Below are 14,394 nucleotides of genomic sequence, written 5' to 3'. Positions count from 1 at the left end.
TGCAGTGGATCTATTTACATAATCCACGTATCAAACATAAGAATAATCCATGTTCTTGTGCAGAAAAAGGATTGATTCAATAGTGGATGCTTGTGCTTCAAGCCTGCCTTAATTTGTTCCCTCTCTGCTCTGATCTGAGGACAGTGCACTGCGCTGACAGCTGAAGCGCAACCCTTTTTTTTTTTGCAGCCAGCGCTCACAGCTGTTGCTGGACATAGAATTATGTTTAGGCATTAAATACATTATATTGATTCAATCCTTATCACCTATATTAGTGCATTGCATTTTTCAATATCCAACTCGCCCGTTTGAAGCTGAATTTTTACAAAATGTGGAATTACAAAGGAGGGAGGGAGGAAATAGAACTTTTTTAACTTTAACTGAATGAGGCTAAAGGAATGTATATCACTGTAGCAAAACCATTATAAAGTAATGTTTTCATAATACCGCCCCTTTAAGCGGCTATTGTGATTGTGAGTCCGACAAACGCTTGTTCAGGTTGTGTGTTTATCACAGCAGAGTAATTCATTAACAGGCAGCTGTTTCAAACACTCAAAGGAGCTGCTAAGTTGCTTTCTCGTCCTCCTCACCTCTTCTGACCACAGGAATAGTTCATTTCAGGTAGGTCCATTGTTTTGTCCTACTACCGCTGCGTCACACTGGGTCACAAACACAACAGATCATGCCATAAAAACAATACAAGGTGATTTACAGCTGCTAAAAGTGAAACTGAACGTGAAACTGCGCTTCGGTTTATCTATATACTGAACGTAAAGATATTAACGTTGGATAAACAGCATTAAAACAGCGATTCACAACCATGTCTGGGGGTTTGTTTTAATGCAATTGCGCAGCTTTTCTTTTGCAACCTCAACCTGCTGTTGTGATGGGATGAAAACTTAGAGCCCAAAGTAGGGCTGGTCAATATGAACCAAAACTCTTATCTCAATATTTTTTTTTCTCAAAATGGCAATATACGATATAAATCTTGATATTTTAACCCAATAAAGTTTTTCCAGAACCAAAAAAGCCACATAGACATTTATTGACAAACAGCAGCACAATATGTGCCACGTTTGGCTTTTTCTCCTATAATGGACAGCATGTGTGAGTGAGTTCTGTAGTGTGGCTCATTTAGAGGAAGGTCTGAGTTAGGATACATTCAGCAATTATTCTAACTGTGCTTCTCATTCTGTTATGAGAAGTAACAAAAGCAGCGTCTTCTAAAAATTTTCATGGCGATTACTATCACAAAGTCAATTATCTGAACTCAATTACAATTTGATTATAATTACAACAGCAACAGATTTTTAAAATAACAATTACAATTATAATTATGTCATATTGAAATTAATCATCAATTAAACAATTACAATTATAATTAAGCCCAACCCTGCCGGCTAACATTGTATCAAATATGATGTGCTTTCTGCTTCATGTTTGCAGTCATGGCATCTGAAATAGTGACGAGTACCTGCAACTACAGCCATGACGTGGTCTTCTTCTACAACCTGGTGGATAAGAAGATCAACACAGTGTGGACGAAGCGGGACTTTGTAGTGATTGGACTGGGACTGAGTGTGTCTGTCATTGTAGTCCTGGCCAACCTATTGGTGATGATAGCCATCTTCATGAACCGGCGCTTCCACTTCCCTATCTACTATCTCCTTGGCAACATGGCAGCAGCCGACCTTTTTGCAGGCATTGCTTATGCTAACTTGATGTTGAACACGGGCCCTTGGACCAGGATCCTCAGCAAAGAGCAGTGGTACATCCGCGGGGCTTTGATCGACATCAGCCTCACGGCGTCCGTGGCCAACCTGCTGGCCGTGGCCGTGGAACGCCATCAGACCATCATCACCATGCAGCTGCATAGCAACATGACCAAGAGGCGTGTGTTGCTGCTGATCGCCTGCATCTGGGCCACAGCCATCGTCATGGGTCTGGTGCCCTCCACGTTGTGGAACTGTGAATGTGACCTCAACGACTGCTCCAGCATCGCTCCGCTCTACAGCCGCCACTTCCTTATCTTTTGGGCAGTTCTCAACCTGCTTGCCTTTCTTGTTATGCTGGCCATATACAGTCGTATCTACATCTATGTGAAATACCACAGCCAGTGCACATCTCAACACACCTCAGAGTTGCAACACAACCAGACTGTTGTTAACCTCATGAAGACAATTTCTCTGGTTTTGGGTGAGCAGCAATTCACATACAACATGTGTCAAGCCCAGGGCCCAGGGGCCAAATCTGGCCCATTAGAGCAGTGGTTCTCAAACTTTTTTGACTTAAGTACCTCCTTTTTCTTATTTCTGAATCCCCCTTTGCCCGACAACATTTTGCTTATAGAAAATAATTTAAAAACAACTATAGATCATAATCATGGAATGAATTAGTGATTACACACAATTTAAAGAATCTCATTTTGTAAATAAGTGGAAAGAAACACTATTTAGTGCAGTGGTTGCCAACTTTTTTTTGGATCGTGATCCCATTTTGATATCAAGAATTTCTGGCAACCCCAAAGACATTGTTTTTTTTCTTCCTAGAATTAGTTTTTGATCATGTTGGAGCTCAGATATTTAACTGCATTTTAGTTGAACTAGATTTATAGTTCACAAAGTGAAAGTATAGAAAAACAGTTTAAGATTGTGTGTTTTTTCATTTAAAAAAAAAAAAAAAAATCTACAGTCGGGTTCATAAATATTGGGACATCAACACAATTCTCACCTTTTTGGCTCTAAACAGCACCCCAATGGATTTGACATGAAACAAACAAGATGTGCTTTAACTACAGACGTTCAGCTTTAATTTGAGGATATTTACATCCAAATCCATTGAACAACGTAGGAATTACAACAGTTTGTATATGTGCCTCCTACTTCTTAAGGGACCAAAAGTAATGGGACAAATGGCTGCTCAGCAGTTTATCAAGAGTTTCTGGAGTTTATTTCCAGTGTGGTATTTGCATTTGGAATCTGTTGCTGTCACGATGAGATCCAAAGAGCTGTCACTATAAGTGAAACAAGCCATCATTAGGCTGAAAAATCAAAACAAACCCATCAGAGAGATAGCAAAACCATTACGTGTGGCCAAATCAACTGTTTTGATCGTTCTGAAAAAGAAAGAACGCACCGTTGAGCTCAGCAACACAGAAGACCCGGAAGACTACAGACCACAACAGAAAATCCCCTTCATAACAGGTGGCCAGATCAAGAACACTCAACAATTAGGAGAAGACTTCAGCAGAGGAAATACAGAGGGTTCACCACAAGATGTAAACCATTGGTGAACCTTAGAAACAGGAAGGCCAGAATAGAGTTTTTCAAACAACATTTAAAAAAGCCTTTACAGTTCTGGAACAACATTCTATGGACAGATGAGACAAAGATCAACTTGTACCAGAGTGATGGGAAGAGAAGAGTATGGAGAAGGAAAGTAACTGCTCATGATCCAAAACATATCACCTCATCAGTAAAGCGTGGAGGTGGTAGTGTCATGGCGTGGGCATGTATGGCTGTTAGTGGAACTGGTTCCCTTCTATTTATTGATGATGTGATTGCTGACCAAAGCAACAGGATGAAATCTGACATGTTTCGGGCAATATTATCTGCTCTTATTCAGCCAAATGCTTCAGAACTCATTGAACGACACTTCACAGTGCAGATGGACAATGACCCCAAGCATACTGCCAAAGCAACCAAAGAAGTGGAATGTTATGCAATGGCCAATTACCTGACCTGAATCTGATCAAGCATGCATTTCACTTGCTGAAGACAAAACTGAAGGGAAAATGCCCCAAGAACCAGCAGGAACTGAAGAGGGTTGCAGTAGAGGCCTGGGAGAGCATCAGCAGGGATGAAACCCAGCGTCTGGTGATGTCTATGCCGTCCAGACTTCAGGCTGTCATTGACTGCAAAGGAGTATTTGCAACCAAGTATTAAAAAGTGAAAGTTTGATTTATGATTGTAAATTTGTCCCATTACTTTTGGACCTTTAAAAAGTGGGAGGCACATATACAAACTGTTATAATTTCTACACCGTTCACTTGATTTCAATATAAATATCCTGAAATTAAAGCTGAAAGTCTGTAGATAAGGAAACGTCTTGTTTGTTTTACATCAAATGCATTGTTGGGCTGTTTAGAGCCAAAAAGGTGAGAATAGTGTTGATTTCCCAAGACTGTATTTTAATTTTTCAGAAATGTCAAGCCACCCCATTTAAACTCCAGGAATCCCCACATGGGGTCCTGACCACAATGTTGAAAAACACTGATTTAGTGGCTCCTGAATAGATAGATTTTTATATAATTTAGACTGACACTTTATTTGTTGATTTTTCTCTCAAGTACCCCCTATAGCACCATTGCTTACCCCTAGGAGTACACGTACCCCCAGTTGAGAAACACTGCTTTAGCGCATCAAATTTGGCCCTCAGGAGAAAGTAAAAATGACAGAGAAAACATTAATTATTGTGTAAATGACCAAATAATCCAGTTGTAGATACAGTATCTCCAATTCACCAACTCCACAGTATTTTTATGGACTTGCATTTTTCCTTTGTTTACATCACATGCAGGCAATTATCTTTATTTGAAAATTGTGGAAAGAACTCTCAATTTTTCTACAAATCTTGCAATTTCTCACAAACAATTGCAGAAAATTCCTCTTGATTACACAAATTACAGTGAATCTAACTGATATTGAAAACTGTTTTTTTTTTTCTCCACTTGATGTCAAACTGGTTCATATTTGAACTAAAATTAGTTTGACAATCCTGACATACAACAAGCGGAAAAGAATTGTAACGGTCGGTCAGGGGAGTTTCCTGAAAGTTAGCTTCTGTTCTACGGATGAACTTCCTGGTGTTCATCTGCAGATTTATTGTCTCATAGATACGGTACTTAACGACTACCTGAATGCACATGAGTGCTTCCTGTTTAGGGAAGGGCCTTAGCCTGCAGTGTGTTATTGTTTCAGTGTGATTGCAGTGCTATAGTTCATAGAGCTGAGATATTACTTCATAGTTTTTCTTAAACCAGCTCTGCAGCTTCAGTCCACTTTGTCACTGTAAATGCGTCAATAACATGACGTCTTAATGTTCTGTCTCCTTCAGTTAATAAGTTTTAAACATAAAAGATACCATATATTAAGTACATCTAAGTATGAACTCACTTTGGATTTTTTTGGATTTCAAAGTATTTTATTTCTATCATATTGATGCAAAATGTATCTGATGATGCCCATTTTAGAATTATTATGCAGTAGAAATCCTAATACGATGTCATTGACCCAATATAAGCTCTACATAATGTAGATCTTGAAGGAATCTTTGTGTCAATGTAAAATCACAATAGTGTTAAGATGACTTGTGTTTTGAAGACTAAAATTCTGTAAGTTGAGGTTCAGTCGAGGCTAAAACATGATTAATAGTTTTGTACATAAAGGTTGACATTATGCCGTCATTATGACATGACACCTGTCATTAGCATGAATAAGGCATCGTGAAAGCTATCATTAAGTCTTTTGTTACCCGAACCCCACCTAACCTCACTAGATCCCTCCATTTAACCCAAAAAATACCAACATAGCTCCAAAGGTGTCATAAATTAGGGAAGATGTATTGACAGCTTATTCATGCTAATAACAGATAATGACAGCTTTTTGTACAACACTTTAACTAAAGTGTTAACACATGATCTAACCGAGCCGTACTTTGACACTTGAGTCATTTTATTTTGTTGCGTTTTTAGGAAATGCTTAACTTCACTGTGACTTACAGTGAAGTTTAGCATTCTTTCTTATATGTATATTCTTTCTGTGATCCATGTGGAGGCACCTTTGTGATCTGCTGGACCCCCGGCCTCATCACGCTGCTGCTGGATGGACTAATGGGTAAAGCCAGTAACGCCAACAGCTTTGAGAAATACTGCCTGGTGATCGCCGAGTGCAACTCTCTGGTCAATCCTATCATCTACTGCCTGCGTGACGGCGAGATGCGGAGGACGTTCAAGGTGATATTGTGCTATCTGTGTCGGAGAGAGGCCTGTCAGCGCAGGGAGGCATCGCCGCTGGAGATCGAGAGAAGGCTGAAAGAGGTAGAACCATTAGCCTCATGTGTCAAACTTCTCTTTTCTGCAGAGGTGGCAAAACTACTAGTATAGATACTTGAATAAAAAAATACTGAAGTTGCTCCTTTACTTGAGTAAAAGTAAAAAAAAAAAAGTACATGCTACTAAATGTAGTAAAGTAAAAAGTAAAACAAATCAATCATAAGACAGGGGTTTTAAACCAGCAATTTGTTTTTTTAAGAACTTGTAGAATACTGGTACAAGGAAACAAGTTAAATCTGTTACCTTTGAACATCTGGAGAATTTAGCACTCATAATAAATAAAATGTTTTTAAGAGCAGCTTTAAGTTTAACAAACTCGAAAATATTAACCATAAAACTAAGATACCTGCCTAACAGAAAAAAGCAACAATTTTTTTTTTTTTTTTTTTTTTTACATTGTAGCATCATCTTTGAAGGTCTTAAAAGTAACACGCTCATTTTTAAAATGTAAGGAGTAGAAAGTAGAGATATTTATTTTAATAAGTAAGGAGTAAAAGTAAAAAGTTGCTAAAAAGAAACTCAAGTAAAGTACAGATACCAGAAAAAACTATTTAAGTACAGTAACAAAGTATTTGTACTTCATTACTTGTCACCTCTGCTTTTATGGCCTGTGAAGCACACTTTGCTGTGAGGAATTTGTTACACACTTTATATGTAATCTTTCCTGACCAAAGCTAAAGCTGCTCGAGCCATGAACTAACATTTATTTAAACTGTATTTGTTTGTTATTGTCCACTACTGATGCCAGTGACATGTCGTGTGTTTTGCGGATTGAAAGTTGACGACTAAACAATGGCGGATGTTGGTAGTTTGGCTTTCCAAGGAAACACTTTAATATGGTGGAAATTAATTAGTGACTGTTTTCGCAATATGGCAAAGAAACACAAGACATGATGGTAAGAACGAAGTATAATCACATGCATTCTTCTGTGTGGTTCCCAATCCCACAATGCAATGTGTTAAATTTTTCCAAAGTTCAAGTCACATGACCATTTGCCAACAAACCCATTGTGATTGGATCAAAACAAACTTGCGAGCAGCAATTTCAACCTTTGACACTGGGATGACACACAGATACAGCTTTAAAAATGTGAGCTATTGGGTCAAGCAGCGTTAAATATTTTCAATATTAAGAATATGTCACAAATAAAGCTGTAAACAGAGCTAAAAAAAAAAAGTTACAGTTCCATTGCTGAGAGTTATAAAATAAAGGACCAATCCAAATTAAAGACAGTCAATGTAGAATGACTCAATCAATATGGAGGATAAATGTTTGTGTAGAAAAACATATTTTAGTGGCACTCAAAGCTTTAGATTTGTTTTATTGAAATCCATTTTACCACCATTCAAACATGACCATGGTCATGGGTTGCTTTGGAATAATTTCATTGTAAATAATAAAGCTCTCGTTTAGTTTTTCTACCTGAAAATCTCAATGCCAGTAAGTTTAAAACAATTTGGACAATTACTCTTTGTATACTGAACTGATTCAAAGTATTTTGGAACAAAAGAAAAGATTAGGAGGAAGGACTATGGATATGAGTCATGTTTTGGAGGAAATGTAGGGAAACCAAATCAATCACCTCAGCTTCAATTGTCTGCTTGTAACTCAGGCCTGAGCTTCTTCTTTATTAAATTAAGAGATTTCAAAGGTTTCTCCTCAAATGCTTGTAAACCTGTTTTTTTTTTTTTTGTGAGTTTTTTAAAGAAAACCGACACCAGGTGGTGCTAAACACAACTATTTTAGGGGCCAAATATGGAGGAACAGGTTGATTATCAAATGAGTCATAGGTATTAGGCTGGAAAATGAGTAATTTTAACATTATTGTACCTTAGTTTGAACTTTAATGCATAAATTATATGTAAAGTGCAAAAGCAAAGGCATCGATAATATCCATGCAATAAGTGATAACCGATTTTTTTGTGAACAATTTTTATGTAATCTAGAGATTTTATTGCAGAATAATGAAGGAACTAACACAATCTAGAAAAAAAAAAATTGAGTTACAATGACTGCCACCATGTGATAAAAGCCTTGCAAATACTGTGAAATTTCATTGATTTTACGTCTTTTGAGGGGCTGAGATATTTACAATTGAATTAGTCGGTCATTTACACAATTATTCATGTTCTTTTTTGGACATTTTTACTTTGTCCTGGATTCAGTCCTTGAATTTAACCTCGAGAATCTCAAATCATGTAAATCCAATGACGATACTTGTAAGGATTATGTTCTGATAGTTAAAAAGTACAGCCATACAGATGTCTTTTTTTTTTTTTTGAAGAAGAAAAAGAACAGTAATGTAATTTAAAGACAGTTTATGCAACACCCGCACACATTTGTTTCTTTTTTGTGTCTCCAGGAAACTCTCGACTGTGTCCAGGAGACAGAAGATCACACTTTGTTTAAGCTCACTGAGTTTAACTGATGAATGCTGAGCTCTACCTCAGATAGAAACAGAACCAAAGACATTCATTATCTTTACTGAACATTTTCTATGAAAGACTCTCCTTTGTGTTTGCTTTTTGGAGTTGAATTAAAACATGCTAGGTAAGCATTTTTTTTCTTTCTCCCATCAGTGCCCAAAACAGATTCACATACTGATCATGAGATGGTGCAATCTCTCTTTTTTATTACATTTGACTATCACAAGATCATTTGTGACAAATTATAAAATGAAACACTTCTAAAATCAGAAATCAAATACTGAAAAGAAAAAAAAAAAAAAAAAAAATCACACTAAATTATTTTTTATTAATTTCTAATAAGAACACTACAATTTGTCATATTTGTCCTTTTTGTTTTACTCTGTCTAGAACAATTCTAAAGTTGAGGTATAAAAGGAGTTCATACAGACTCACAGGTCTGGAAACAGTGGGGGTTATATACAAGAGAAATGGAAAGACAGAGGTAGAGAGAGGGGTAGATACAAGGTAAATGATAAGATACAAATATACTAATAATAAAAAGGTGTCAGAAGTCATTTGGTGCTGTGGAAGTCACTCAGTGTTCATAAAAAGAAACTTAAAAGAAATTATTTTTTAATATTTCAGAATTAAGGTCTGATATCAGGGTCTTCCTTTCAATCAGAAAGCAAACCAACTTTTTTTTTGTTATTAAAAAAAGCAATTGTATCTAATTATATAACTTGAGGAACAATTAGAAAGCAGAAAATTAATTACGAAGCAGTTAATGCTCTTCGTTACTACCTTTATCTTTCCACAGCACCAAATGTTACATCTGTAAAAGCTACATTGGTAACCAGTAATGTAACAGAAGGCCTAGATACTTTTCAAAAAACAGATAGTTATTGTGAGTCCAACAGAAAACTGTCTTCTCAACCAAACTTCAAAACTTATTAGAAAAAAAATATATATCAGAAAAGAAAAAAAATACAGAAACATTACACAAACTGTACAGTGACATCCATTACAACAGATAGAAAAGGAGGGGGTATAATAATTTGGTGTGGCGATAACATTTATCTGATACAGTCGTATGAACTGCAATGAGTAACAAAACTAGTACTTAAATGTGGAATAATACATGTGACCATCGTTCAAGCTCAAGGTTTGTTTTGTAACATAGTTCAACAAAGTCTTGACCGACACGTAAAATCTTAATAAGGCTTCACCTTACATCAAAAATGTTATGTTAGTCACGTAAAGGTTATTGTATAAAAAGTTCCAAAGAATGAAAAAACCCTCCACGCGTTGCAGGTTTAAACACGAGTTTTCCTGCACCCAATGCTGCCTCTTTTTCTTTTTTCTTTTTTGGTAACAAAGAGAGAAGCCCTTGCCCTATCAACCATACAACTCAAAATGTAATCACTGACATAAAAAGTAAAGAGTATGCCTTATATGCTCACAATCATATTACAAGTGTGATGACAGTCCTCACTCCACCCACCCTCTAAGCCCAATAACACCAACCTCCCCCCTCCCCCTCAAAAAAAAAAAAGAAAAAAAAAGAGAAGAAATAAAAAGGTCAAACCACCTCGAGGCATGACGACACTCACCACACAAAGACAGACACAAAAAGTTTTTCCTCCTCTCGAACTAAAAAAGGTGGCCGTGCACCAACTTTAGAGAGAGAGTAGCATTATTCCATTGCTGAAGTTAGTATTTTTGGTTTTGGTACAACAGAAGGTTGTAGAAGTGTTGCCTTAGGCTCACAAACAAAATGCTTCAAGATGGGGTGGAGATCTCAGTCAAATCCCATCAGAGTCTTTAATGCGTACAAAGACAGGAGGGCGTCGGCCAACTTGACTGAGACGTCGCAAGAAATACCCAAACAGACACACACACGCACATCATTTTAACATGAAGCTATTTTTTTTGTTTTTGGTCTGACTGTAATATCTATACCCTTTGTTTTTTGTTTTTTTTGTCAAGAGAAATTAGGCATAAAAAGTCTGAAGGTTAAATGAAAATATTACATCTAGAAGTCCTACATGCATATGGAAGACGGTCACAATTCTAAACTTATGTCACGTTTGCCCCAAAAATACATCAATGCCCCCCACCCCACCCCACCCCCCCACCTCCCAAATCATTCCACCCTTCTTTTCTTGTCCTTTAGATGCTTTATTGAACTAATTTTTGGTGGTGGCTGGTGCATTCTTGGTGAAACAGCATTAGAAAAAAAAAATCCTACAATCAAATCAACTAGTGGACAAAAAGCAAAAATAAAGTCTATAAGCCATCTACCAACACCCTCTATTTGTTAGCAACAAAAATGCTAATAGTTAGTTCCACCCAACCCAAGATATTCCTCCCTCTGCCACTTGCTCTTTTTTTTTAACCAGCCCTATGTTCACCTTTCTGACTGATATGGAACAGTAATCCCCCTTAACTCCCCTTGATATTGATATTCCATAACAAAGATGCTAACTATTGTGCTTGACCAATTTTCATGCCAGCTAAATGTGTTAATGCTTTATGCAGCAAAACCAGTTGTGACGTGTCTGACTGAAAGCTTTACTTAATGCACCTTAGTGCACCTGTTAGTTTTCACTTTGACGTCCCCATCAGTAAAGAGCAACCCTTTAAGAACCAGAAGATACAGCGGTGTTTAGTGATGACGTTGGTAGAGAGCAATCTACGAGGATCGGATGTGTTGACGACTACTGGGGCAGCACTTTGGTACGAGCAGGGTGAGCAAAGCTCCCTGGTGATCTGTATCAACAGTTTGGCTGTCAAAGGCCAAGGCTTCAAGAGATACAGGCAATCAATTTATCTAAAGCAAAAAACGGTTGAGTGCAGAGGTCAACAGCACATGAACAAGCTTTTTGTGAATACTGTGTGAAGTTAGCGTGCATATACACATGTACAGACATCATGATCAATTACACAGCTGAGTCAGTGGTTATCTAATAGTTCTTGATAGCGTAGGTGTTGCCTTAACATCTGTCAGCTCCGTCACACTTTCATGCAGTTAACAAACCTTAGAGTGCAGCGGTGGAGCTGGAGGAAGAACTGTTCAGCTGTCCTGTGTTCCAGCACAGTGTGTGTTTATGAAATGTGTACACAGTCTTCTCTTGCTGTTTAAGTGAAGAGACAAAAAGAGTTGTAAAAAATAGGTAAAGAAGGTATGAGTCAGGCAGACTGCAGTGGGATCAGGGAGATGGCAGCAGAGACCACCGGATCAGTTGGAGGTGTCCGAGTGGACGCTGCCAGGAGGACCAGAGGGGGAGGTAACCGAAGGGGGGTTGGTGGTGTCCTGCCAACTGTTAGCCTGTAACAAAGATATTCTGCATGAGGAGGGAGGTATAGGTTTAATTATATACAATCAAACTCAGCTATAATGGTGTTTTAGCTTAACAGTCACAGCTATAATCCACAGAAAGTTTTATCTATGCAGCTACAGTGGGTACGGAAAGTATTCAGACCCCTTTAATTTTTTCACTCTGTTTCATTGCAGCCATTTGCTAAAATAAAAAAAAGTTCATTTTATTTCTCAATAATGTACACTCAGCACCCCATCTTCACAGAAAAAGAAAAACCAAAATATCACATGGTCATAAGTATTCAGACCCTTTGCTCAGTATTGCGTAGAAGCACGCTTTTGAGCAAGTACAGCCATGAGTCTTCTTGGAAATGATGCAACAAGTTTTTCTACACCTGGATTTTGGGATCCTCTGCCATTCTTATTTGCACACCCTCTCCAGTTCTGTCAGGTTGGATGGTGAATGTTGGAGAGACCTGAAAATGGCTGTCCACCAGAGATGTTCAATTGGGTTTAGGTCAGGGCTCTGGCTGGGACAGGCAAGAATGGTCACAGAGTTATTTCGAAGCCACTCCTCTGTTATTTTAGCTGTGTGCTTAGGGTCATTGTCTTGTTGGAAGGTGAACGTTCAGCCCAGTCTGAGGTCCTGAGCACTCTGGAAGAGTTTTTCTTCCAGAATATCTCTGTACTTGGCCGCATTCATCTTTCCTTCAATTGCAACCAGTCGTCCTGTCCCTGCAGCTGAAAAACACCCCCATAACATGATGCTGCCACCACCATGTTTCACTGTTGGGATTGTATTGGGCAGGTGATGAGCAGTGCTTGGTTTTCTCCACACATACCGCTCAGAATAAATACCAAAAAGTTCAATCTTGGTCTCATCAAACCAGAGAATCTTATTTCCCACAGTCTGGTAGTCCTTCATGTGGTTTTTGGCAAACTCTGTGGGCTTCCATATGTCTTGCACTGAGGAGAGGTTTCCGTTGGGCCACTCTGCCATAAAGCCCCGACTGGTGGTGGGCTGCAGAGATAGTTGACTTTGTGGAACTTTCTCCCATCTCCCTACTGCATCTCTGGAGCTCAGCCACAGTGATCCTTGGGTTCTTCTTTACCTCTCTCACCGAGGCTCTTCTCCCACGACTGCTCAGTTTGGCTGGATGGCCATGTTTAGGAAGAGTTCTGGTCATCCCAAACTTCTCCATTTAAGGATTATGGAGGCCACTGTGCTCTTAGGAACCTTGAGTGCTGCAGAAACTCTTTTGTAACCATGTCCAGATCTGTGCCTTTCCACAATTCTGTCTCTGAGCTCCTTGGGCAGTTCCTTCGAGTTCATGATTCTCATTTGCTCTGACATGCACTGTGAGCTGTAAGGTCTTATATAGACAGGTGTGTGCCTTTCCTAATCAAGTCCAATCAGTTTAATTACTGTAAACACAGCTGGACTCCAATGAAGGAGCAGAACCATCTCAAGGAGGATCAGAAGAAATGGACAGCATGCGAGTTAAATATGAGTGTCACAGCAAAGGGTCTGAATACTTAATGACCATGTGATATTTCAGTTTTTCTTTTTTAATAAATTTGCAAAAGTATTTACATTTCTGTTTTTTCTGTCAAGATGGGGTGCTGAGTGTACATTAATGAGAAATAAAATGAACTTTTTTTATTTTAGCAAATGGCTGCAATGAAACAAAGAGTGAAAAATTTAAAGGAGTCTGAATACTTTCCGTACCCACTGTATGTGGTGCTGATACAAAAACAGAAGAGGGCTCAGGAAGTGGGACAGTTCAAGAATTAGCCTCTCAAAGGACTTCATAACATGTGACGTGAAAGCCACAAGCCTGTAGTCATTGAGGGAGCTAGCTAGTCTTTTTTTAAAAAGTAACTAAACACCTGCTTTCTGCTAAGCTGCCACTAGGAGGGAAATTCCAAAAATGCCTTGATTATGGGCATTACTGTTGTTAGCAGTAAGACACACCCACTCTGTCAGCCCACACCACTGTGCGCAGAGACAGACGGCAATACACACAATGATGTGCACACACACGCACGCACACAGTGAAAGTTGATGACGCAGGGGAATCTAAAGAATCCGTTTGAGCCAATAGCAACATTCAGTTGTAATAGCTGGCGCTCAACCCTTAGAGGCCAGTCTATCTGTCATTTTATGTATTTAGTTATAAAATGACAATTACTAAAATGTGAAGAGTGGGACTAGGATTAATAAACAGCACTACTTAATACCCAAATACATATGTTTTCAGCAGAAAAACGTGGGTTTGGGGTTTAGTTACTCTTTAAGTACTAACATAAAAGTGGCTGCAGAAGCTCATTTATTAAACATATAATATATAAACAACAATATGTGCCACTTTTGGCTTTTTGCCCTGGAAGGGACAGCATGTGTGATTGAGTTCTGTAGTGTGGCTTGTTTTGGTCTGGGTTAGGGAACACTCAGAAATTCATCCTAAATCAAGTATAATCTAAAATAATCAAGAAAATAAAAACATACCGTTATAGGCGATATTGTAATTTTCTATATCACCAAAAAATAAAT

The 14,394-nt window shown here is 38.3% G+C and overlaps 2 protein-coding genes across 5 annotated transcripts in view; one reads left to right on the top strand and one right to left on the bottom strand.

The window, feature by feature from the left end:
- lpar2a (lysophosphatidic acid receptor 2a) overlaps positions 1-14,394 on the top strand; it is a 36,454-nt gene that overhangs the window by 2,459 nt on the left and 19,601 nt on the right. The window contains exons 2-4 of one of the 3 annotated variants that reach the window (XM_028454945.1): positions 1,447-2,196; positions 5,835-6,097; positions 8,476-8,603. In XM_028454945.1, coding sequence (XP_028310746.1) covers positions 1,449-2,196; positions 5,835-6,097; positions 8,476-8,541 — 1,077 coding nt within the window. In that variant the 5' untranslated portion in view covers positions 1,447-1,448 and the 3' untranslated portion in view covers positions 8,542-8,603. Of the gene's footprint in view, positions 1-541; positions 622-1,446; positions 2,197-5,834; positions 6,098-8,475; positions 8,604-14,394 lie in introns of those variants that run through there. The other 2 variants (XM_028454944.1, XM_028454943.1) reach the window with 2 other exon arrangements.
- Positions 10,665-14,394, bottom strand: part of pbx4 (pre-B-cell leukemia transcription factor 4) — a 39,451-nt gene continuing 35,721 nt past the window's right edge. For both annotated transcript variants that reach the window (XM_028454946.1, XM_028454947.1), the window contains one exon: positions 10,665-11,849. The gene's annotated coding sequence lies outside the window, so the exon portion shown is untranslated. The remainder of the gene's footprint in view (positions 11,850-14,394) is intronic.

This window comes from Gouania willdenowi, chromosome 8, assembly GCF_900634775.1.
Source record: "Gouania willdenowi chromosome 8, fGouWil2.1, whole genome shotgun sequence".
Taxonomy (NCBI): Eukaryota; Metazoa; Chordata; class Actinopteri; order Blenniiformes; family Gobiesocidae; genus Gouania; species Gouania willdenowi.
This window is presented reverse-complemented; position numbering and strand designations above follow the sequence as displayed.